At 53.5% G+C, this 23,340-nt stretch overlaps 4 protein-coding genes across 4 annotated transcripts; all 4 read left to right on the top strand.

The window, feature by feature from the left end:
- Window positions 1-1,966: 1,966 nt before the first annotated feature.
- On the top strand, window positions 1,967-5,730 carry NEUTE1DRAFT_57434 (uncharacterized protein; the record flags this gene model as incomplete). The annotated part of the gene is made up of 1 exon (XM_009848987.1): window positions 1,967-5,730. One exon carries the CDS (start codon window positions 1,967-1,969, stop codon window positions 5,603-5,605), a length of 3,639 nt encoding a protein of 1,212 aa, XP_009847289.1.
- A 2,691-nt stretch (window positions 5,731-8,421) lies between these two features.
- On the top strand, window positions 8,422-9,566 carry NEUTE1DRAFT_119856 (uncharacterized protein; the record flags this gene model as incomplete). Its single annotated transcript, XM_009849647.1, has 2 exons — window positions 8,422-8,604; window positions 8,667-9,566. The coding sequence occupies 2 exons, from the start codon at window positions 8,422-8,424 to the stop codon at window positions 9,564-9,566; spliced, it is 1,083 nt and encodes a 360-aa protein (XP_009847949.1).
- A 2-nt stretch (window positions 9,567-9,568) lies between these two features.
- NEUTE1DRAFT_115848 (uncharacterized protein) lies at window positions 9,569-9,832 on the top strand (the record flags this gene model as incomplete). The annotated part of the gene is made up of 1 exon (XM_009849646.1): window positions 9,569-9,832. One exon carries the CDS (start codon window positions 9,596-9,598, stop codon window positions 9,752-9,754), a length of 159 nt encoding a protein of 52 aa, XP_009847948.1.
- Window positions 9,833-12,435: 2,603 nt separating this feature from the next.
- Window positions 12,436-15,198, top strand: NEUTE1DRAFT_76114 (uncharacterized protein; the record flags this gene model as incomplete). Its single annotated transcript, XM_009849645.1, has 3 exons — window positions 12,436-12,716; window positions 12,777-13,284; window positions 13,346-15,198. 3 exons carry the CDS (start codon window positions 12,567-12,569, stop codon window positions 14,824-14,826), a joined length of 2,139 nt encoding a protein of 712 aa, XP_009847947.1.
- Between the last annotated feature and the right edge of the window lie 8,142 nt (window positions 15,199-23,340).

Genomic DNA, 23,340 nt, shown 5'->3' with positions numbered 1-23,340 from the left:
GATGATGATGAATTTCAGCAGAAAATGGTACAGATAGATGCACAAGCAGCAGGAGGAAAAAGGGGAGGCGCAGGTGCCAGTTTTTGTTGAGGCGCGACGCCGCAAAGAAGAAGAACAACAAGAGGACTAGGTGACCGGAAGAGGAGACGAGAGGAGACGGGCGCTTTCGTCCCATCCCATCCAGTGTGGATGGCACGGATGGAACATGCAGTGGTCCACCATCTATCTGTCCATCCGTCTCCGGGCATCCACCGTTGCACCAAAAGGGGGTGCCACTGACTGACTGACAACACTTGTTCCATTCTCGAGGTTGGATTGTCATTTCTGTACACATGCGTACCTCACAGGAAGTTCAGGCACTTTACATGTGGTAAAGTGGTGCCGCTCGATGGACGGAGAATCTGGAATCTGGGGCGGCAGACGGAACCATTTCCCTGCTTGTAAAGTAACGAAAGGAACTGAAAGACCCGGACCAGGGTCTCTGATCGCCCTACGAAATTCCCATGTGCAAGTCATTATTGTTTTTGCCTCTTTGTTTCTCTTCCGTCTTCCAAATCATCATCGTTCCATCCTCTTGGCAACTCTAACCACGTAACGACGACAGCTCCAACAACGATTCAGTTCCCGTTCCCGTCTACCCCGAGAAAACAGCGTTAGCCAGGCAACCAGGGTCAGCATCGCAGAACACCCAAAGTACGGTCAACGACTCGCATCGAATTATCACTGTCTGATTTTCATGATCTGGATCCATTCTGCCAGCTGTGCCAGTCATAGAACGTCTTGCCAGTTTAGACTGCGTGCTCTAGACAGCTGCTCCATCTCGCGACCTGCAGAAAAGACCCGTCAGACCCGTCCAGCGAAAAAAATAAACACAAGTCCAGATCGAGTTTGCTGTGGCTATTTCCATTTCCATATCCCCATCCCTATTCGTATTTCCTGCTGCGTCATATTCCCAGCCAATCATCGACCATTAAGCCGCCTCATCGCCATCCAGCCTGGGCCCAGCGAAGCGCATCCATCCATCCAGGCCATTCAAACCATCGAGGCCCATTCACTGCCAAACATTCAAACAAGCCAGCGTGCCCTGCCCTTTCCCTTTTCCACATCTCCCGAGTTTCGAGTCCATCCATTGCTTCGACCACGACGAGCCACAACAACACTTTGCCACTCATCGCCGACCTGTCTGCCGTTCCGAACAATCAGACGTCAGATCTTGTATACCATTCATAGGACGGACCCGCCCCACTCAAGAGGCTGGAATTGAGCCTATTTGTTTTCCTCCCCTTTGCACCATGCGCCGGGACCTGATAGCACAGAGTGTCTAGCTTGTCTCGTGGAGTCTTCTCCCCATCGAGCCCTGTTGAGTGCTTGCTTGCTGCTACTGCCGCTGCTCCCACTGCCACCGCTGTTGACGGCGCGATTGGTGACGGGAGCCGTTGCCTCCACCGGCTTTGCACCAAAAAGGCCGGTCATGAAACTGCGGCCACTGCTTGTTTCTACCACTCACCAGCATCCCCAGTCTCCCAAGTCGTGCCCGTCTCTCCTGCGCCCAGCCTGCCAGCACAAACCAGCCGGGAAGGTTTTCATCAGAGCCACTTGTCTGTGTTTCAGAAAGGCCTGTACCCAACGCAAGGTACCCGACGCCGACTTACAGAGAGAGGTAGCCACTCGGCATTGCTGCTGAGCCTCAAGGGTCTTCGTTTCCGGAGGGGGCCCGAGAAGCAAACGTCTCCCAGTTATTCGAAGCCTTACCAAGTCCACACCTGTAGTTACACATATACACACAACATGCGCGCGCCCTGGCTTGGATCTTGACACTGAAGCAGAAGAAGAAGAAGAAGAAGAAGAAGAAGAGACAGAAAGGAAGAAAAGTTACATTCAACTCGTTACATCTTCAAGACTCGCCTCACTTTCCTTTTGAGTTGTCATGAGAGGGAATGTTGATGCTGGGCCAATGTTGCCCAATATGGTTCACTCTGAAGCAGACTATGTCATGATCCGAGATGCGGATGGAACGGAAAGCCCACAGCGCATCTTCAGAAGGCACAAGGTTTTGCCCCGTCCGGGTACAGCGTCGTCGACTGGTTCGCGAAGCTCAAGTCCCGCTCGGCCTTCGCGGACTACCCAGCTACGGCGGTCAAGACATCGACCAGCCGGCCCCGAACCGCCGCCGACGCCGCCTGCCCATTCACGTGCCTCGTCGTCGGCCAAGTCGATGAAGTCGATAGACCAGTCAAGCCCAACAAACTCGGGCAGTCCGCTGCAAAGCACCGATAATGTCCAGCATGTTGAGCCACGTCTCCCGACCACGCCGCCGAACCAACGTACTCCGCCAACTCCGAATCTGACTCCTGAAAGAATCCCTCCGCCCGCTGCAGAACCACCCAGACGGCCTGCCAGGCCCCATCTGCAGGTTCAAACTCACGCCCAGGCCCAGGCCCAGTCCCGGCCCCGGCCACGGCTCGCCGTCGATGGTCGAATGCCGTCCAATGCGACAACGATAGACTCAAGATCGGAATCCTTTAGAACAGCGCCTGAAGTCCCTGTCACTCCAGGAAATGAAGATGACGGAAATACGACTGTGCGGCCCGAGATATCGTCGAGAAGAACGTCGCGAAGTACCATTCGTCAGGCTAACAGAGGAGTAAAGTTGCAACCGCAGACTGTAGGTTTGGGCATTGATATCGGGGTAAATTCAAGCGTTGGAGATGGATTAACGCCAGAAACAGAGAGGGAAGTTCAGCTTGGGCGAGACACGTACGACGGCGGGTGGGGCGACGAGGAAACGCAGGGAGGGAACTTGAATTCTGATGAAGACGTGGAAGAGGAATGGGACGAAAACTTGGAAAGGAATGTGATTGTCAGCAGGCGACGTGCTGCACCCAGCTCGAATATAACCAAAGACCGCAACTCAGTGTTTATGGGACCACCGACCACCACGACAGTTACACCAACAACCAATGCGACAACAAGAGTACTGCCTCTACGCGCCATGAACCTCGAGGAACAGCAACGGGGCCTCCCTCTCTCGGAGCCATCTACGAGCGGGGACACACGGCGCTTTTCTACGACCTCGAACCAGTCCGGCACATCCACAATTATGGGCACAATAGTCGTCGGTGATGACACGGGTTCTCAGCGACGCAACACTCTCCGACACGTACGCAAACCTATTCTGCCTCTGCGAGATTCCGTTTCTGATCTTGCTCCGTCAACCACTTCTTTTGCTTCTACTCCGGCTCCGGCTTTGGTTCCGGCATCAGACGTGTTTCAACGTCGACCACCACCGCCAGAACCAAAGTTGGGTGCCGCCCCTCGCGAAAGCTATTTTTCCACCACTTCGATCTCGAGCCGAAAAGCCCGAAGGGATGTGTGGAAAACTGGGTCAATTCCTGTGGTGATTGTCCCAGAGCGTCGAACCTCTCTCAAGTCCAACGGAAGACCTCCTTCTCTCCGTTCAATGAGCAGTCGGAGATCGCGGCGAAGCCAGAGTCTGAGCTCTGTTGGACGATCATATGCATCCGCAAGCAACTTTACGATAGACATATATATGGACCAGCCGCGGCGCAGCCGGACCATCTCTGAGTCCGACAGATCTCGAGCCGGCGACCCGCGAACGGCCGATTTTCCGCCGTATATTCCTAGACGGTCATCATCTCTTTCCGCTCCTACCAGTCGCAACGTGTCGAGGACCGGCTCTCTCACCGCCGAAAGCCTCCGAGCTCATGATGCGCTTTATGAGCAACACAAGGCTTCGCAGACGGTTGAACGGGCAGTGGAGAGACTACAGAGGGAAAAGCGACCACCTCCGAAGCCGGTAAATACCTCCAGACACTACCGCAAGACGGTTGACGGAAATGAATTGGAGCCAGAGCGACGCCAATCTGGAACCATCAATATCAAGTTCTCTCCTTCGATTCAGTCAAGCAACTTTGACAACAGTGACCCGCGAACGCCGCGTAGCTTTCCTGCTGATCACAATGATGATGGAGGTCCTCGTCATAGTTGCGAATACAACAAGAGGAATTCCGTCCAACACACACCTTTCTCGCAAGCCTCCGTCGAGACGGGCGCCTCACATGCCGAAGTGTCCGAAGCGAGGGCGATACTCATCCACACGCATCAGAACACGTCTGTGATGATTGTAGACCACTCGAGCAAGCCGTCCGAGGCCTCTTCGTTGGATCGTCAGAGGCTTCCTCCAACGGCCACCCCCGCCATTGCCGCAACAGATGCCGAAGGAAATCCCCTAATACCGCCACAGGATCTCTCGAGGGAAGATGACAATTTCTCCCCCTTGAGGAACCCGAGAGCACCCCCAAAACCGCCACCGGCCATCAACTTCATCCCGGCAACGCCTTCTGGCCTGACACCTACTACGGAAAGACAGAAGGAGCTTGGGAATTTCTACGATGACATGCCCGAGTCAGGGGAGCCGAAACCCGAGAGCGGATTCGCCATGCTCCGCCGGAAGCTGAGCCGTCGCCGAACCTCCGAGACAACTGGCACTCGTCCGGGTTTCCTTACTCGCACATTTTCCTTGTCAAAGTACACCAAAAATTACGAGTCAGATGGTGGCAGCAGCGGTAGGTTGAAGAGACCCCACCTGAAGAGGTCCTTCACGGCCGATGACGCCCCCGTCGAGCCAGACAAACTGCATCCCGACTGGCGACCATCCTACCAATCTGATTTCTCCGACAGCGGAAGTGAAGACGAGGAGCACTGGGACTACCCGCCCATCGACAACCGTCCCCAACGGCCCGGTCTGATGCTCAAGCGGAGCTTGAGCCAGCGGATGAAGAAGGCATTCGCCATCATGCCCCTGCGCAACGGCTCAAAGTACGACGCCACATACTCAACAGACAGCGGCGACATGCCCGACCGGGACAAACGGACCATCCGACGCACGCCGAGCGGTAATCTGCGGGTCATGAAGATCCGACAAAGCCTCGAGTCTATGGCACAGTCCATGGCACGGCCATCCATCTCATCCGAAAGACCCACCAGACCGTCCATCTCCTCGCCATCGGATACATCCCGACCGTCGATCTCTACCGAAGCACCTCCTCGACCATCCATCTCGCCCGACTCAAGCTCAACCCGGCCCTCTATGTCATCCGAAAACCCACGCTTCTACCCGCCCCGCGTCCGTCGAAACTACGGTGCTCTCTTCCAGCGCCAACGACCACCTCCTCCCGCTGCTGCCATGTCAGCAGCGCCACCCCTAACCCCCTCGTCTGTATCCACCTTTGCGACCGGCCAGTCTGTATCCCCACCCATTACTACTACGGCCGCGCCTGTACCACCGCCCATGAAAAGACGTGGCAGTCTTAGCGAGAAGATTATACCTGTCTTGAACGAAAAGGTCAACATTGTGCGGAGGATGAGCGAGAAGCGGAAGGAGAGGAAGAGGGATGAGATGCGGAAGACGATAAGTCACCCAAGAGTGGTCAGGGACGGGTTGGGGGAGGTGATCAAGCATGATACAGGGAGAGAGATTTTTGCGATGAGTCAGGGTCAGCCTCAGCCGCAGCAGGGACAGAGGCAGTCACCGCCTGCTGTCAGGGGGTCGCCGCCTAGGTTAGGGAGGGGGTCACCTATCTGATTTTGAAGATTGTGGAATTGATTGGGCATGAGAAACACAAATGCATGAAGCCGTCACCAGAGCGCACAAAAAAGAACCACCAACGCCACGAAAAGAAGACAAGAGGTCATAGAATCATGTTGATCATGAAGGTACCAAAAGAAGAAGAAGGGTCATGGTTACGATACGAATTTGTTACGCGGTACGAAACGAAACAACTGAAACAACAAGAGAACACGGCAATGAGAGTATGACCTGATGAAACCACGACGAAGACACCTACACTCATACACACCCACATTCACATCATCCAAATCGGCATCACTCCTTTCTTTTTTTCTTTTTTTCTTCTTGGGCATGTCGTCCCCTTTTGTTTTCGAAGGGCGGAGTTCGATTTCACAAAACTTTGCTACATATACCACTTCTCTTATCGTTGTCTTGTAGCTCGCTCCTTTCCATGCATTTTCCTAAGCCGTTCAGCGCTTACCTAGGTGCAGGGGAAGTGATGACAAAACAAGAACCCTACTTGAAATCTAGCATAAGGGAAGAAAGGGGCGGGCGGGCGGGCTGTGATTTTCAAACGTTTACATACCTTATATATATTCTTGTATGATTTCTTGTTTCTCTCAAGTTTCTTTGTTTAATTTTCTTCTCTCTCTTGTGGTTTCAAGCGATGACGGTGGCACGGGTGATTAAGAAGACATTTTCTTTTCTTGTGATGGCAGTTATCAGATTATGATGATCATGAATGAAACGTTGATAGAGGAGAGGGGTATTTGAGGTTTTCGACGGTTCTAGGTGGTACCAACCATATTTATGTATAAGGAAATGGACAGCGACATGTAATGACATGATTAAGGTGGAAGAGGGAGGTTTGGGCATAAAATGCACCGATCCATTCATATTAATCTAGGTAACTCTGAAGTTCTTTTTTTTTTTCAAATGATGCTTTTCAAAATGATTTTGTCTGATCTGTTTTCTTCCAAGTGTCGTCGTATATTTTTCTTCTTCTTTTTCTCGTTTTCCCAGTTACGATATCTTTCACATCAGGTGATTAGGAAACATGGTTCGAGCGCTTATAGAGGGAGCGACCTAACTCTCTTAGTGTGTGGATATGAAGTGACAAGAAAATTGAACACTGATCCCATTCCCGTAGGCATATTGTAGCGACCTCCCATACATACATAGCAAAATCCCAGTCAGTTATCACAGAGACATGTTTTTTTTTTTTAACTGAGGAAGAAAAGAAAAAGATTCCCATTCGGAAATCAGATAACCCGAAGAAAGACCGTCTCAGGTACTTACGCATGTGAAGAAAATGTCAAGTAGAAAGGAGCTCAACTATTGAATATACGGGTGCGTGCGAAAGAGGGACAACTCCAGCGGAAAGTCCCAAAGTCAGTCAGTCCGTTTGCGGACCGTAGCTATGTACGTACCAACGTCATCGGCATGTTGATGCTTCGCGGGCCGTTTTCGGCAGAGTGCCGAGCGCCGAGCACGCCGCCCACATAAGTAAGACCAAGCCACTGCCGTTGGTATTTTTAGTTGCTTTTGGGTCTTAAGTCCTGCAATAGTGATAGGCACATTCCAATCAACTAACATGAGCATACCCATTCGTGGTGGATAGCTGATAGTGGCTACACAGAGTTATGACAGTAGTGGTAGTAGCAATGTCTAGTGTTATACTCCGATTGCGGTCAAAAAAGATTCGAGGACGGGGACGGCGGAAAGATACCGCCCGAGATTGCAAGACACTCGACGATAGCATCACGAATATTACCTAGTTTGAGACGAAAACCGCCAGCAACTTCAGCGACTTCTGCCTGAAGACCGCAGACAGCCATATAGCATTCATGACTTTTACAGTCGAGCACCGGTTCTGGTAAAAAAAAAAATACTTGAGGAACGCACTATAGTTAAGTGACCAGAGGCGATACACTCCAGATGGCCGCCCGCTCTTGACTCCTGACTGCCGGGAGCAAAACATGGTCTAGAACTATTACCTTTCTAACCCACATAGCTTAATCGAGCTTTGATTTCTATTCTTGTAAACATGGACCCTCCGTAAACGGCGACCTATTCTTCTTCAGGGCATGCCGATGGTGTCGCTAATGAGTTGTGAACGGCCTCCAGCCTGACGCTCTAGCATCGAAAGACGAAAAATCGTTCAGCTCGGTCGTCGAGGTCAGGTAAGTGCCGGGTTAGGAATCGCTCGCACGTACAATGTGCTGATAGGGTAGTTGTCAGAGTGTTTAGTACTTGGCCTTTGTTTGCAGAGCTTTTTCAAGACAGCACTGCCTATTGCGTACATACATAGGTACCTACTTGCTCCTCTTACCTCGGGTATGTAACGTTGTCATGCTATGCTGCGCAACGCCCCGACTGATTGCTTGCTATATACGATAGTGAAAATCAGAAAATGCTTTGTTCTCGAGGTCGTGCCAGTGGCTGACTGGACGTTCGGAAACGGGGAGGGGGGGGGGGCATCGAGGATTTTCAATATGCCGTCTTCGTCATCATAGGAGCCATGGCCGTCCATCCCTGGGAGCTCTCTCGTTGGGGCCCATGTCTCTAGTGGTCTTCGAAAGGGGAAGTTCCCTCTTATAAAGGGTGATCTTGTTCTCCGACTTTGGACTTCCTTCTTCATCGACATCAGGTTCCTCATCATCTTGACCTTTACTGTCATATGCTTGTCTAACCCAGCTCGCTGCTCCCGATCTACCTATCTCGTCAACATCACTCGCTTGTTGGCTGTTGTCTTCCTTCTAAACATCACTGAGTTTGTACTCTTCTGAAGCACCTCAACTCCCAGGAGAAAAGTCAGGATCCCGGCCAAAATGAAGACGTTCACTACCTTCGCCTCACTGGTGGCCTCGGCTACTTTCGCCAACGCTCAGGGACTCTATATCGACCTCGAAGGTCGAGCCAGATGCACCATTCCCAACGCCTCCTACTGTTCCGGCCCTTACATCGTCCAATGCGACGGAACCCTTGCTCTTGATAGAGTGAACTGCAACGCCGTAAGTGTCACCTGCACCCCCCGTGCCTAGGTACCTCAATCAGCTAACATGAGAAACGACAGATTCTGGTTGAAGCAGCCCCCGCTGGCAACGACGGTCAAGCCACCTGCTGGGAGTCTTCCGCCGTCAGCGGCAATGCCGCCTGCCAGAAGAACTGCCGCGTCTATGCTGTCCCGGCCCCGTTTAACTTGGCGCCTGATGAGTGCACCCCTTACTTCCCCAGGACTACCACCCCTGCCCCAACCATTCCTCCAACCAGTACTTCTACTACAGCCACTGGTGCTGTCTCTACTACGGGCACTACCACTGTCACTACCACTGCCACTACCACTGCCACCACTACGGGTACTACCACTGCCTCCAACACCAACACCGATACCAATACCAACAGCGCCCCTACCCTCCCGCCACCCACCACCCGCCAACCCTCCACCACCACCTCCGCCTCTTCAACCTGGGACCACCACCACTGGACCAAGTCCCACGGCCCTTGGCCAGAGTGGACCACCACTGCTTCGGCCTCCGCTTCCGCTTCCGCATCCGCATCCGCCTCCGCCGCCCCGACCCGCGCTCCCCATCCCGGCCCCTGGACCAAGAAACCTTGGCCTAGTCACAAGACCAAGTGGGAGACTTCCACTGATTGCGAGACTGACACTGTTACCGCTACCGCTGCTCCGGTTACCACTTTGCCTACCAAGGTTCCGGTGCCGGTGCCGGTGCCGGTTCCCACTACTCTGACAACTCAGGTTCCGGCTCCGCCTCCGAACCCGCCTGTTGTTGTTCCCACGCCTCCGAGCCCGACTGTTGTTGTGCCCACCACACCTCCGGCAAGCGAGACGTCCGCTGCCTCACCTATTGGTGTCTCGCCGCCGCCCGTGGTGACGGCTGGTGCACAGAAGATGAAGAAGACTGCTACGGCGGGATTGATGATTGTCGGTGGGGTTGTGTTTTGGTTTCTTTGAGTTTCTGCCGAGTTGGATATGATGGAATAATGGTATGGGAGAGAAACGTCTGGGGTTTTGTTTTTGTTTCTGCTTGTTGTGAAGGAGGATATGAATGGGTTGTTCGCGCTGCTTTGAATATTGTGGCGAGTGTTGATAATTGTAATGGCAGAAAGAGGAGGAGAATGAGGACGAAAGGGAACGACTAGATCAGATAATCAGGTAATCTTTCTAAAACATAAAAGATGAACCAAGATTCAAGTGCTTCGTTTGAACGTGACTTTGCTTGGTCTCTTTTGGTTTTGGTGGAAAATGACTTTGCTGCCCCGAGGAAATTCGTTTTTTTTCGAGGGAAAAAGGAGTGAGGAGGCCGTAAGAATTGTTGAAAGAAAGCAGTTGAAAGGCTGAGGGCCAGGTTCAAACATGAATTCCTCGTAGTTACCAGAGTTCCGATCAGACATCTGGCTTCCAGGTTGACTTTTGTCGACAGCTGCTTTCCCTGGGGTAAGTGGTTCCTTCTTGTTCCAAAGACGGCCTCCTTCCACGCGAGCGATCTCCTCTGCAGAGGCACATTTCCGTAGGCACGTTCCTACCTGATGGCCCCGCGATGGTATGGACCTGCATCCCTCGGTCCCGACAAGGTGTCTGTTGGCGGCTGTTCACTTGAACCAGTCAGTGCTTGAGGGTTAGGAGTATGTGATCTGTAGTCTCCACGATACTAAAGCAAACATTGTTCGCCGGTGTTTATGGCGAGAGGAACTGCAAAGTGAGCAGTTGATGAACCTTTCCGGTCTACGCCGTCACCTTCGTACTCAGCTCAATAGAGTCAACACGTAATCTATCCGGAGCTAATTATGGATGCATGAGGTGCTGTGGTGCAAAGGGGGGTCGCATTCGGTCCCGGCACAACGGGCTAATAACAGGGACCTGTCAGCCAATAGTGTACCTCTATGGTAATTTCCTATAGTCGTTATCAGTCCAAAGTCGTCACGGTGGAGAGCCTTTGGATACCTAAGTAGTGTCGGTAATATCGGCCATATCCTCCGTGTTCGTGATAGGTAAGGTATGGTTGATGTGTTTTCTTTTGGATCTTTGTTACCATTTGGAGGGTGGTGGTGATGGCTGGCTGACGTTGATTTCGGCTAGCTGGTCGGCGTAAACAAACACCCAGTAAGGAACATCCCTGAACGCCACTGAGCGCCTCCTCCTCCTGATGCCGGGCCCAGGCGGCGTTGTTGCCGCTGCAACCCTCTTTTCCCCCCGGGCCGCTGTTTGTCCCCGGGCAGATACCGCATGGATTAGGTCAGCTCCCACTTTCCGGCACTCACCCTCTTCTTCACAAGTCCATGAAACGCGATGCCTGATCTGCAACATCTCCAGCGTTCGGTTCATCATGGCTACCCGGTCGCTTTGGTGATCGACTCTGATAAGCGAACAACTTTAACAGCTTTGGCGCGCCGGTTGCGGCTCTTCTTGTAAATGGTCTTGGGAGGCAATGATCAACATTCACATGAAAGACCCCAATATCACCGAGCAGTGTGGAAGTCATCAATCAACACACAAACATTTTCAATCATCACTTTTAATGCGTTGCATTGACATCTCCTTGAGAACCTTCCACTTAACAATCATTTTATTGATGGGCCCACCGGGCGTTAGTGGGGCTACGCTCGTACACTAATGTAGCAGTGGGCGCCGTTGGCGAGACTCACCAGGACCGCCGAGATGCCCCTGGACCCCCACAAAACGAATTAAGGACTTCACGCCAGACCTTGCTTACAAGTCCTGAACTTCTTCCGTCGTTCCAATCTTGACTGCGCCTCCGCGAGAGCGAGCTGTGAATCCGGGACTCCCTTCTCTCGATGCCCCAGGTTCACCTAGGTCCCATACGAACGATCCATACCCACATGGCCATACAGTACACTTCCCAAAATGGCACCACACTAGTGTATTCACGATGACTGAGCGCACTCACTCACCACTGTTGCATTCTCCCCTTTTCTCGGCGCCGCCAGTTGGTGATGAGATGCTGGCACTCACATACATATCAAAGCTTATCCCAGACAGCCAATGGGACAAGGGCAACTTTGCTTGCGCCTTTCGGCCTCCCCCTCCATGAGACCCTGTTCTTGCAGTTGGACCATCTCGTTCCCTAGCTTCCTGTCCACTCCCGGCCCTCCTCCTCTTCCCTTCTAAGAACTCCGGCCAACCAATCAAAGCATGAGAAAGTCTGACATGCATTCACTGCATAGTGGCCATCCATCTGGAAAAGATCTCCTAGTCTTGAAACTCAAGAGAAAAAAGATGGGCGAGACGGCATCATATCTCTGACAGAACCTGCCGAGCCTCTGTCCAGGCATGAATGACCGTCAAGGGAAGCCGGCCTCTTCTTCTGAAAAGAGGGCCCGTGTCGACCATGATGCTTCTCTTGGCATCTTGCTGTTGCCTGCTCGCCTGCGCTCTTCTGTCCACCAGCTTAGCCATTCAGGGCAAAAGGGCCATCCAGGGTCTGACTGACGACGCTTTCGTTGTGAAAACTGACGACAATGCAGCGCCTGTCCTCAACAGGCCTATATGAGCCGCCGATATGCTCCCAGGTACCGTGGGCGGATCCGTAGCTTACCCCTGACAATACTACCCCGAGTCTGGACCATCCACCTCAGTGTTGCCCTTTTCAGCACGAATCTCCGGTTAGCGATGCCCCATGTTGGTCCACCGTATCAGCCTCAACAGGCCTGGGGAGGACCTCTCCGTTCCTAGGTCCCGCTCGGCTAGATGTGCCCTTCCAATGTGTTGGGTAAGAACGTACAACCGCGCGTGTCAGAACAAAAAGCCCAAAGCCCCCCCAAGATGGATGATCTTTTTCTTCTCTTCTTTTGGTGCCCCATCAGCCAAGACTATCTCTTTGCTGCTTCAGTAGCTACTCTATTCTCAGAGCATTTCTTTTTGCTCGTCCTCTGACGTATCGTACGTCAAGTCCACTCATTTTTTCAGTAATCACTGTCACTCTTTTGGACGGTCATGGCTCCGTCTATGTTCAAGCTGGGTGCTGTTGCCCTGGCTTATACCTTTGGTGTTTCTGCCCTTAGCTCTCCTGCCTCAGGCAAGACCTATCAGCTGTCTGAGTCTTATAACTCGGCTAACTTTGCCGAAAAGTTCAATTTCTTTGAGGTAAGAACCTATGAGACGATTACATGACAAGAATATTGCTGACGATATCTTGAAATGTAGGGTGGCCACGATGAGAAGGTGAAGGATCCCAACAGTGGGTTTGTCAAATACCTGGGCAAGGATGCGGCAGTGTCCTCGGGTTTGTTCAAGACCGAAGGCGATGATGTCCGCATTGGTGTCGATAGCACGACTTCCGGTGTCGCCGGACGTAAGAGTGTCCGTCTCGAGAGTACCGCCACATACAACAACGGTCTGTTTATTGCCAAGTTCAGCCACTTCCCCAAGCCTGTATGTGGTGCTTGGCCCGCTTTCTGGATGGTCGGCGACAACTGGCCCGAGGACGGTGAAGTCGACATTTACGAGATGTGGTCACTGTCCGATCGAAACATGATTACCTACCACACCGGGAAGCCTGATAAGGTTGGCGAGTGCCTGCTCGACCCTGATACACACACTGAGGTTTCCCAGACCTTCAACTGCGACAACTCCGCTTTAGGCCAGTGGGTCAACCAGGGCTGTGGTGTGATGGAGAGTACAGGCCAATGGGGCAACCCCGAGGGTGGTGTTTGTGAGTAAACTCGTCTTTCTAACTTCGGGTATTAAGAACTGTGCTAAATCATCACGTTTAGATGCTTTCGAATGGACCGACGAACATCTCAGTGTCTGGAGCTGGGCCACCGAGCCCGCCGACATCGAGAACGGAACTCCCGACCCCGCGACCTGGGGTAAGCCGCACATGTCGGTTACCAGCAAGACCTGCGATGTTGAGAGGGGTTTCAAGGACCTCCGTTTCATCCTCAACATCAACTTCTGCGGTGATGCTGCTGGACCGCAGTTCGGTAATGATGCCAGGTGCGCTGCCAAGGCCAATTCTTGCGACGCATATGTCTCGAACAACCCCCAGGATTTCGAGGATGTCTACTGGAAGATCAAGTACATCGACGTCTACCAGCTCCAGCAGGCCCTTCCTTCCACCACTTCGTCTGCCATCTCTTCGAGCACCACTTCTTCCGCCATCTCTTCGAGCACCACTTCTTCCGCCATCAGCTCTACCGTGACCTCCAGTTTCGTCTCTGTCGTCTCTAGCTCGGCCGTTTCCAGCTCCGAGGTTGTTTCCTCTAGCTCTGCCGTTGTTTCCGCTTCCGCTTCCGCTGTCCGCAGCCCCGAGGTCGTTTCCGGCACCAAAATCTTCAGCAACATCGCCTCCACCTCCGTTGTTGCCTCCGGCTCCGACGTAGTCTCTATCACCGCCACCTCTTCCGCGGCTCTCCCTTCTGGGACTAACGGCACTACCGACTGCGATGACGAAGACGAGGGTGAAAATGACGATTACTCTGGCATTTTTGCCCCCGGTGGTAGTGCCACCGAGACCGGCAGTTCTCCCGTGATCACTTCTGCCCCCAGTGGTCCTTCCGCCGGTTTCCACGGCAACTCCTCCACTGGCGTCGGCATCTTCCCCAACAGCACCATCACTGCTCCCCAGGAGTGGACCACCTCCACCGTCTACGCGACCAGCTACTACACCGTCACCTCTTGCGCTGCTACCGTAACCAACTGCCCTGCTCGCGTCGTCACCTCCGTCATTGCCATCTCCACCACCGTCTGCCCCGTCACCCAGCATCCCGCTCCTACCAACGCTCCCGGCGGCGGTAACGGTGTCCCTGTTGTTTCCGGCGGCTCTAACAACGGCAATGGCAATGGTGAGGGTGTCCCCCCTGCGGCCACCGGCAGCGCTCCCAGCACTGGCTCCGGCTCCGGCTCCGGCTCCGGCTCTAGTGAGGTGCCTGTCCCCTCTGGAAGCGCTCCTGGCTCTGGCAACGGTACCGGCAACGGTAACGGCTCTGGCCCCCTCCCCACCGTTACCCTCCCCGGCAACAACAACGGCGCTGTCGACAGCACTTTCTCCGCTCCTCTCGTTTCCAACACCGGCCTTCCTGACAGCCCCGCCGGCAGCTCTTCTTCTTCCCATTATAGCCTGTCTATCGCCCAGCCTCCTCTCGCTACTGCTACTGAGGATGCGCCCGTGATCGCTGGTGCAGGCAAGAACGCTTTAATGAGTGTCGGTGTGGCTGGTGTTGTCGCTGGTGTTGCTGCTTTGCTTGCTCTTTAAATAAAGCAAAGCAAAGCAAAGTAAAGTAAAACGCAACAACTCAAAATTGGGCAGTTTGAGGAGAGAGTGAGTGTATGAGATAAAGGGACGTGTGTGCACATATTGGGGTTGGTTTGCTCTTTTTTGATATTGTTGGGATACCTTTTTTTGGTTGTTTTTACATAATTCTTGGATGTGTTGATTTTGATTTTTGGTTTTTTGTTGCGAATGGAAGCGACGGAGCAATGTGGAATGGAATGGAGGATATGTGTACATGTCTTTGTGTGTGCAAGACAGATGTCTAGACTTGAATATATCTAGGAGATGAAGAAGAGGAAGACGAAGATGAATATGAACAATTTATATTCATTCCCTTGTGGTTGATACTACAACGATGTTTGCTTCAAGACGTGATGTGATTTTGATGCCTACCTATGGTAAGGTTGAGTTGAGCAAGGTGCAGATATATCCCTGTGGGGAGTAATGAATGTTATGGTATGATCATCCGGCAGTGACGACTGTCACTTGAAGTCGTATACCTAGGTACCTCCAGCTTTCTTGTGTAACCTCCTAAGCCTGAACATGATGTGTTTACGCCGTTAATACTACAGCCGAACATTGATTGCCCAGGCCATTGATTATGACGATGATATCTTGATTATGCTGTCCGCTTTAAGATCATGAACTACGCTCAAACTGACCAGCTCCTATAACACCCTTTCGTCAATGCTAAACTCCCGCTTTTAGCTGTGATGTTCCACTGCAAAATCCTACACTAAAATATGTTTCCCTGGTTGAACATACCGTAAAATTTAAGCCAGTACTTGTTGATTTGACTTGTTCAACGTAATAAGAATGAAAACCCGTGCGTGGTTCGCCTCATAGTTATGACGGAATGATGATAATAGACTTCTATAAACGCAAATCCCGCCTTTTAACACCTCGGTACCACATTTTATCTACCTCTCCTCTTTTCATAGCCTCTGTTATTATGGCCCTGGTCCTTCTGCGTTTGTTTTGTTTTGTCTACCATAGCGTCCGATGTAATACCACCATACCTTACCATACCAAAGCATAAGTTCATTACTCCCCGATATATCCCACAAGTCACTTCCCACGATTTGTTCAATAATCCCAATCACATGTGTGTGTGTGTGTGTGTGTGTGTGTGTGTGTGTGTTTGTCCATGTGTCTGATCACCGAAACGAGCAATAGGAAATAAGAAAAGTAACGAATATCAAGTGTGTACCAATGACTCCTTCATGATAAAATCCATTTCCGTTCCAATTTCCATTCCTTCTGTGGTATCAATGCACTAAGCGACACAATAACGCCTCCCGCAAGTGTTCCATGCGTATGATAAAAGAACGCTACATGATCACAATGACAGATGTCAACAACCCCTTCGTGTCCCTTATTGTCCTTCATTCTCCATTCTTCATCTTTCGGAAACCATGCCTAGCGTCCTTGGCTACACTCCCCCCCAAAAACAAAAGAGAAATAACACATGCATCCTTCTGTTACCTAGAGACCCATCGCTAAGAAGCACTGCTTGCCGAAGTCGGCATAAGAGGAGTTGGTGGCGGTGGGGGAGGCGCTTCCGCCGGAGGTGGAGGAGGAGGTGGTGGAGGTGGATCTTCAGTAGGCGGCGGAGGAGGTGGAGGAGGTGGAGGAGCTAGAGGAGGAGGCCGGGGAGGTGCCGCAGAGGTGATAATCGGTGTAGCCGAGGCCTGAGCCTGTGCTGGTGGTCTCTGCTGCTGTGCTGGAGCCTGACCCGTTATTTGGTGTTGAGGTTGACTGGGAACAGGAGCGGGATTCGTAGCCGCAGACAATGCAGCAGGTGCAGCTGTAACGCGAGTAGGAGCTGAAGCAGCAGCTACCGTGAAAGCCGGAGCTACGGTCGCAGCTGGGACCGGAGTGGAGCTGACCGGAGCCGGAGCAACGGACTGAGCGGCAGAAGGAGCTGGGACTCCAGACCCAGAAACAGCTGGAGAAACTGGGCCTGGTTGGGCAGTTGGGGTAAGAGCTGAAGTGCTCGGCCGGGGTACCGCCTGAGTTGCCTGAGGAATTGCCTGGGAGACCGACTGGGGAAGTGACTGAGGAACTGGCCGAGAAGCTGAGTGGGGAGTCTGGTGAGCTGCCTGATGAGCTGCGTGAGGAACGGACTGAGGAAGCGACTGAGAAACTGATGAGAGAGCCCGGTGAGGAGCTGGCTGTGGAACTGGCTGTGTAACAGTAGGCACTGAAGCAACTTGAGCCGTACCGACAGCCGCCACCGGAGCAGCTGAAGTAGGATTGGAACTAACAGGCCGAGGGACCGACTGTGCGACTGGATGAGCAGCCGTGGTGGAAGCCTGACTAGAAGTCACATGCTGTGCAACCGACTGGACAGGGGATTGGGTAACCGGCCGGGCGACCGGCTGAGCAACCGACTGAGCAATCGTATGTGCAGCAGGAGCTGAAGTGACAGGAAGCCGAGCAGCAGGCGCCGAAGAGGGAATCGAAGCAGCCGGAGTAGCCCCAGTAGAGCTAGAGATAGCTGGAGCTGGACCGACTGGCTGAGAGAGTGGCTGAGCTCCTTGAGAGGCTACACTTGTCGGTGGTGTGGGTACCGATGCCGTTGCAGAGAATGATGGCTGACCGGTGACTGGAGCAGACACTGATGAAGCGGCTGGTAAAGGAGCTCGAGGAATAGCTGCTGCTGGAGTCGTCGGTGTGGCGTTGTTGGACGGGCCATATCGAGGAGCTGATGGCGGCAAAGGAGTCGCCGCAAGGCTAGATACAGTTGATGAGACGGCTCCAGAAGCAGTTGTGGGAACTGCTGATGGCATACTCTTATGGGTGGAAGGCGCAAGTGATGATGCTGGAGGATTATAGACCCCAGATGCAGGCCTTGAGGTTGAGGCAGCGGCAATTGCAGGAACTCCCATTTGACCAGTTGTCAAAGACGAAGGTCTTGGAGAAGGTACACTTTGAGGGACAGCCGATGTCATCGCCGCCTGTCCAGAGGTGGGCGCTGGCATTGTGGAAGTATTGGCAGGTCTAGCGTACCCGGCACTCGCTCCCGAGGAAGCTGTGGGAGGCGCTGTCAAGCCCGGAGGGCCGGTTGGCACGTAGGACATTGGACGAACGGTGGAAGACACCGGCGGGACAGACGTCGGCGCAGTCGGAGCCGCAGTGGAAGGAGGTGCTCTGGAGATAGATGCATTACCTGACCCCACTGGTGCCCCGGAATAAGTTTGTTGGGCCATCGAGCCTGCTGGGACAGAGGCAGCCAGATTGCTCCGGGGCGTGGTAGTGGGAGCTGCAGTAACAACACCATGAGTGACAGGCGGGCTTCTAGAAACAGGGGCCGTGACTCCTATAGCAGCCCCCGGGTGAACACCTATTTGGGGTCCCGGGACAGCGGCGGGCACAGGTCGAGCTCCCATTGCGGCGTTCGTGTTGTTACCCGTTGAGGGTGCGATAGGGTGCCCGGAGATGGGTGCAGCCCTAGGAAGCAATGGGGCCGGAGTGGGAGCGGGAGCTGCGGCCGTGATGGTTCGGGGCACTGCTGAAGGATTGCTGCCCGGCGGGTTGGCTCGCTGGGTCGCGCTCGGTGTAGCGATTCTTTGAGCCGCGCTAGGAGCTGTCGCAGGGGCCATTGTATGATGGTTTGCGGGTAGTGCGCCTGGCGTTGCTGTCGCATGAACTGGTGCTGGTGGTGTTGCGGCTACCTGTTTCCGTTGCCATTCTGCCACTTTCATTTTGATAGCAGGAATTAAAACCTTTTCAGCGTTATTGAACTCCCGCATCTCAGACTCCGTTCCTCGCGTAATAGTCTTGTCAGCCAGGCCGAGAACTTGATCGATAGCTGAGAGAACCAAGCACTCGGCCTTCTGTGAGTCCAGTTTGGCCTCCAAAGTGCTCACCATAGTGGCCTTGAAGGTGAGTAGAGTCTGCAGCAAATCTGGATCAAGCGACTTGTGGCTGGTGCCTTGAATCCGCTCCTCAAAGACACGGAGCACAACCAACTCCAGTGATTCCTCATCAGGTATCATGCTTTTCGTGGTTAACTTCAACCCACGATTGATGACAGACATGGCAAGGATCTGCGGAAACTTTGACGTTTTCTGGATGTATTCCAGCTTTTCAACCGTTACCTTGAAGCTCTCAAGCCACGAGATGAGCTCTGGCGCGATAACTGGATTGAGCCGCACTGGCGCCGTAGTATTCGCTGTTGGCGTAGCTTGCTGAGCCGGCCTAGCCCCGCCGGCAACCGGTACTCCGGTATTTGCAGTAGCGGGTGGTGGATTGACCCGTGGGACACCGTTTGCCTGACTTGGACCGCTGACTGGGAGAGAATGCTGCCTGGCCATGCTGTGGGGAGTGGCACCAGACTGTGCCGCAACAGTAGGCATGGGAGGTCTTGGTACGTATGGCGACGAATATGTCGCGGCTGGTGTACCTGACATTTGGCGTGCTGCGGTCGGCGGCGTACCATACACTTGGGCCTGTGCTGGTGGACTTGTTTGAGCAGCAGCCTGGTAGGCTGGCCGGGGAGGCTGCTGAGGCGGAACGCCGGGCTGGGGAGTTTGAAGATGCTGAGGCGGATGCTGGCTGGCTCCTGGCTGTCCGATAGTGACATAGCTTGGTCGTTGGCCCACAGTACCTGGATGATAGCTTTGTTGGACCCCGTGCTCTCCGTGATACATGCCAGGATGAGGAGGCATTGGTTGCGGTGCGTAATGCTGGCCGAAGTTATGTAAGGAGGAGGCGTGGTCAGGGGAGGGTGCCTTGCGCTTCTTTCCAGCATCAATATCGATTCCGGGGACGCGGCTCCAGAGGTGAGTCTCCTCGTTCTTCTTAAACGCATCGTTCCCAATAAGATTGTGCCGGACACTGCTTTCCCACCCTTTGGTATCCACGTTGAAGTAATAGAAGGGATACTTCAGCTGGATGCGTTTGTAAATTTGCTTGAGTGTGAGCCCGTCTGGTGCGGCAGACAAAACTTCGTCGATCAGGACGCCGTAGTTCTTGTTTGGCTTCTGCAGCTGTTCCTCGGTATAGTCCTCCCTGCGCAGTTCGAGCGGAGGCGTCTTGGGTTTCTCGCGCCGCTTCTCCTTGATGGTTTTTTCGGCGTCAGAGGCATCGCCCTCTTCTCCATTCTTCTTGCGCGGTTTATACTTGCGCTTCTCAGGTCTATCCGGGGCATCCTCAGGAAGGGGATGCTTCCTCGGTCGACCGACCTTGCGCTTGACCGGCGGCTCGCCAGGCGGCTGAGGCGGTTGGTTCTTTTTAGCGAGCTCCATGGCCTGCTTTTTCCGAAGTCGCTCTTCCCTCTTGGACATGATGCCGTTCTTGGGCGGTCTTCCGGGACCTCGTTTCTTGGGGGGGTCCATCAGTGGTACGCTGGACATGTCGGGGAATTCTGGCCTTGGCTCAGGTTTCACAGACTGAGACTGAGACCGGGCTTCATCGTCGTCATCTTCTTCGGCCTCTTCCTTCTCAACCGTTTCCATGACATGATCCGGCGCGTCGGGCAGCAGAATATCTTCGTCCGGAGGTTCTGATAGCTCACTTTGGCTGTCGTCTCGGTCAGGATCGACGGACATGGGCACCTCATTGTCTTCAGGACTGGTGCTACGCCTGTCGACGTCGTGAATGCTCTCAAAATCGAAACTCATCTCCTTTCCGCCTTCTGAGTATCTCCTCGCGGGTGTCTCTTCTGGTTCATACTCTTCAGCACCGGTCTTGCCTTCAGCTACACCATTGATGATAAAGACAAACTCGACATCCTTGACTTGAAGACGGTCTCCGCTTTTGAGAACCACCTTGTCGTGGCTGTAGTGGACATCTTCACAGAAGAAGCCATTCTTGTGCAGAGGAATGGCTTCAAAGACGCCAGCTTGGGAGTTGAACTGAATCTTTAAATGTTCTCTGGAGATGGCTTTTGTCTTGGCAGCAATGTTGGGACCTGGGGAATGAATGCCCAGGAAAGGTGTGTGGTGTGGAGAGGGTCGGAGAGCGCTGAGATTAACAGCCGCGGCTCCTGGGGTATGCGAGACGTATTGCCTGTTTGACACCGGACCCTTTCCATCATCAACGGTCTGGTCAGCAGACATCAAACTGCTCTCCACTTCACCGAACGAATCCACAGGTAAAGAAACACCGCCGTTCATCTTCCGCTTCTTCGGGGCCCGGTTATCTGACGGGCGTCCCTCCTCATCTTCCTCATCATCCGACTCGGGACCCAACATGCCGCCCTCTTCACTAATATATGACTTTGAAAATCGGCGAGCGTCTTCAGAAGGGGGAGCCGGTGGGGTTAAACCCTGAGCTTCGTACTCGTCTTTCAGTCGCTGGTATTGCTCGGCACGACGCTCCTCTTTCTTTGCTAACCTCCAGGCACGTTGGTCACGACCGATGATGAGGGCATAGGTTGTCATTTGGAAGACACCGTCGGCGAATTCCAGTCTGGCAAAGGACTCGAGCGAAGCGTCGGCTGCAGCCGCGGCGGCGGCGGGTGGCTGGATTCCCCCCTGGGCTGTTATATGTGGCAGATGCGAGGCATTGGCTTGATCGAGCTGCATCTGGGCCAGCGAGACCTGCGACGGACGGACGGTATTTGGTGGGAGGGGAGGTATCTGCTGTAGCTGTTGTTGCTGGGTGGTTACGGAGAGCGACTGGAGGAAGCTCATGAGAATATGGCCACTCTGGGACTGTAAGAGATCCATGGTGGAAGAAGGAAAATCCATGTTGCCCAAACCGTCGACCGCTGGGGGGGCTTGAGTGTTGAAGGGAGCTATTGGAGTTCCGTCCATGGCGAGACCTGTGAAGTGTGAGGTGGAATTTGTAGAATTTCCTGCTACGGTTGTTGCTGCTCCTCCTACTGCTGCACCTGCAGTTGCCCCGACACCCGTGACCTGCGGGGTGTCCCTGCCACCTTTAAGGTCTGTGTTCGGTCGATTCGTTGGGTTGGAGTGCGCATTTCCATTCGTCTTGGGCTGGTCGGCGGCATTATTCGTTTCGAGCTCGCTTTCAAGGGGTTGTACGGAAGGTTCGCGAGTACGAGGGTCGGGAACTGGATCGGTTAGGGGAGAGATGGCCGGTCGTGGGGGTGAGTTGAGGGTATAGCTGATGCCGTTTTCGAGGGCAACGGAATCGAGCTTGTGAGCAGGAGCATCGAGGACCTGTGGCTGTGGTTGTAGTAATGACTGCTGCGGTTGCGACTGGGACAGGGTATCTGGTGGAGGGGGTGCCGGCTGGGACTCTGGCTGTGGTGGAGGTGGTGGAGGTGGAGGAGGAGGAGGAGGAGGAGAAGGAGGAGGAGGAGGCGGTGGTGGTGGTGGTTGTTGTTTCTGTTCTTGATGTTGCTGCTGCTGTTGTTGTAGTTGTTGAATCGGCGGTTGCGGTTGCGGTTGAGCGCTCTCGGCGCCTGAGGGTGCGGACGAAGTCATCGCTTGCTCCGACATAACAAGCTCCTTCGCCTACAGCGCGAGGTAGTGGTAGTGGTGCCCTGGTCGAGGCCGGCTCCGCGGTGTGCCAATCTGCCAGTTCGCAATGCGATGGGTGATGGAGAGGGTTCAAAATGCGCCCAGGGCGGAAGATGGAATGACGGGAAAGATTGCTGTTGGCGGGACGGGGACTGGAGCCGGAGACGGGACCGCTGCTAGCACACCCACCCAGGTTGGACAAGCCGACTGCAACTGCGACTGGACGGGGAAGGGTCCGCGTACCAATGCTGGACCTTGTGCTAATGCGCCGGCAATTCGCAATCCGTAGCGCGTCCGTCCCTCGCTCTCGCTCTCTTGAGGTCTTTCTCTACGTGACGAAAGATGGGTATGTAGGTACAATCTTCCACTTCCTTGTGATAGTCCAGCCTTGTGTCGACTGCTCTCTGCCTTCCTGGTCCAAAGTGAGCAAAGTGGGACAAAAGAGCGTCAGTCAATGACAGACTGGCGAATCGGGTGTAAGGACAGTCCCGTACGTACTGCGTACATGTCCCTTCCCCCAGCGGATTCAGAAGGTGTTGAGCCTGTCACGATTGCGCTGCAATTGCCTGCTTCTAGATTGCGGAGTGTCCTGCGGTTTGGCGTAGGTAACTTTCTTGAAAAAAAAAAAGGCTGACCTTCCACCCTTGCTTGCTGTGGAGTCCAAACTTTTTTTGAAGTCGTACGGGAAGCAGGCATGATTTCTAATTGGCTGATTGAACCACAAGATCCCCGCACCGTTGCAGCGTCGGCCGCCTGAGCTCCATCGTCCTTTTCACAGTTCTCCACTTTGAAAGCAAACTCTCACTGACGCTTTCCTACTGTATTGTAGTGTACACTGTTCTGGTGTTTGGACATTCACTTCCTTCTTGACTTTGAAAAGTCAAAGGTTGTCATCCGATTTCCTACCCTCTCTCGCTCTGTGTCTTGTTGATTGGTAACTACCTACTAGCCTGTCTTTATGAACTTGGAGTGATCAGTTCTATTTACCCGGGCTTCATCACCTTGTACCGAACAGTGCCTTCGGGCCCTCCCCGGATCCACCAAGGACTGGACCGTTGTG

The sequence above is a fragment of the Neurospora tetrasperma genome (assembly GCF_000213175.1).
Source record: "Neurospora tetrasperma FGSC 2508 unplaced genomic scaffold NEUTE1scaffold_1, whole genome shotgun sequence".
Taxonomy (NCBI): domain Eukaryota; kingdom Fungi; phylum Ascomycota; class Sordariomycetes; order Sordariales; family Sordariaceae; genus Neurospora; species Neurospora tetrasperma.
This window is presented reverse-complemented; position numbering and strand designations above follow the sequence as displayed.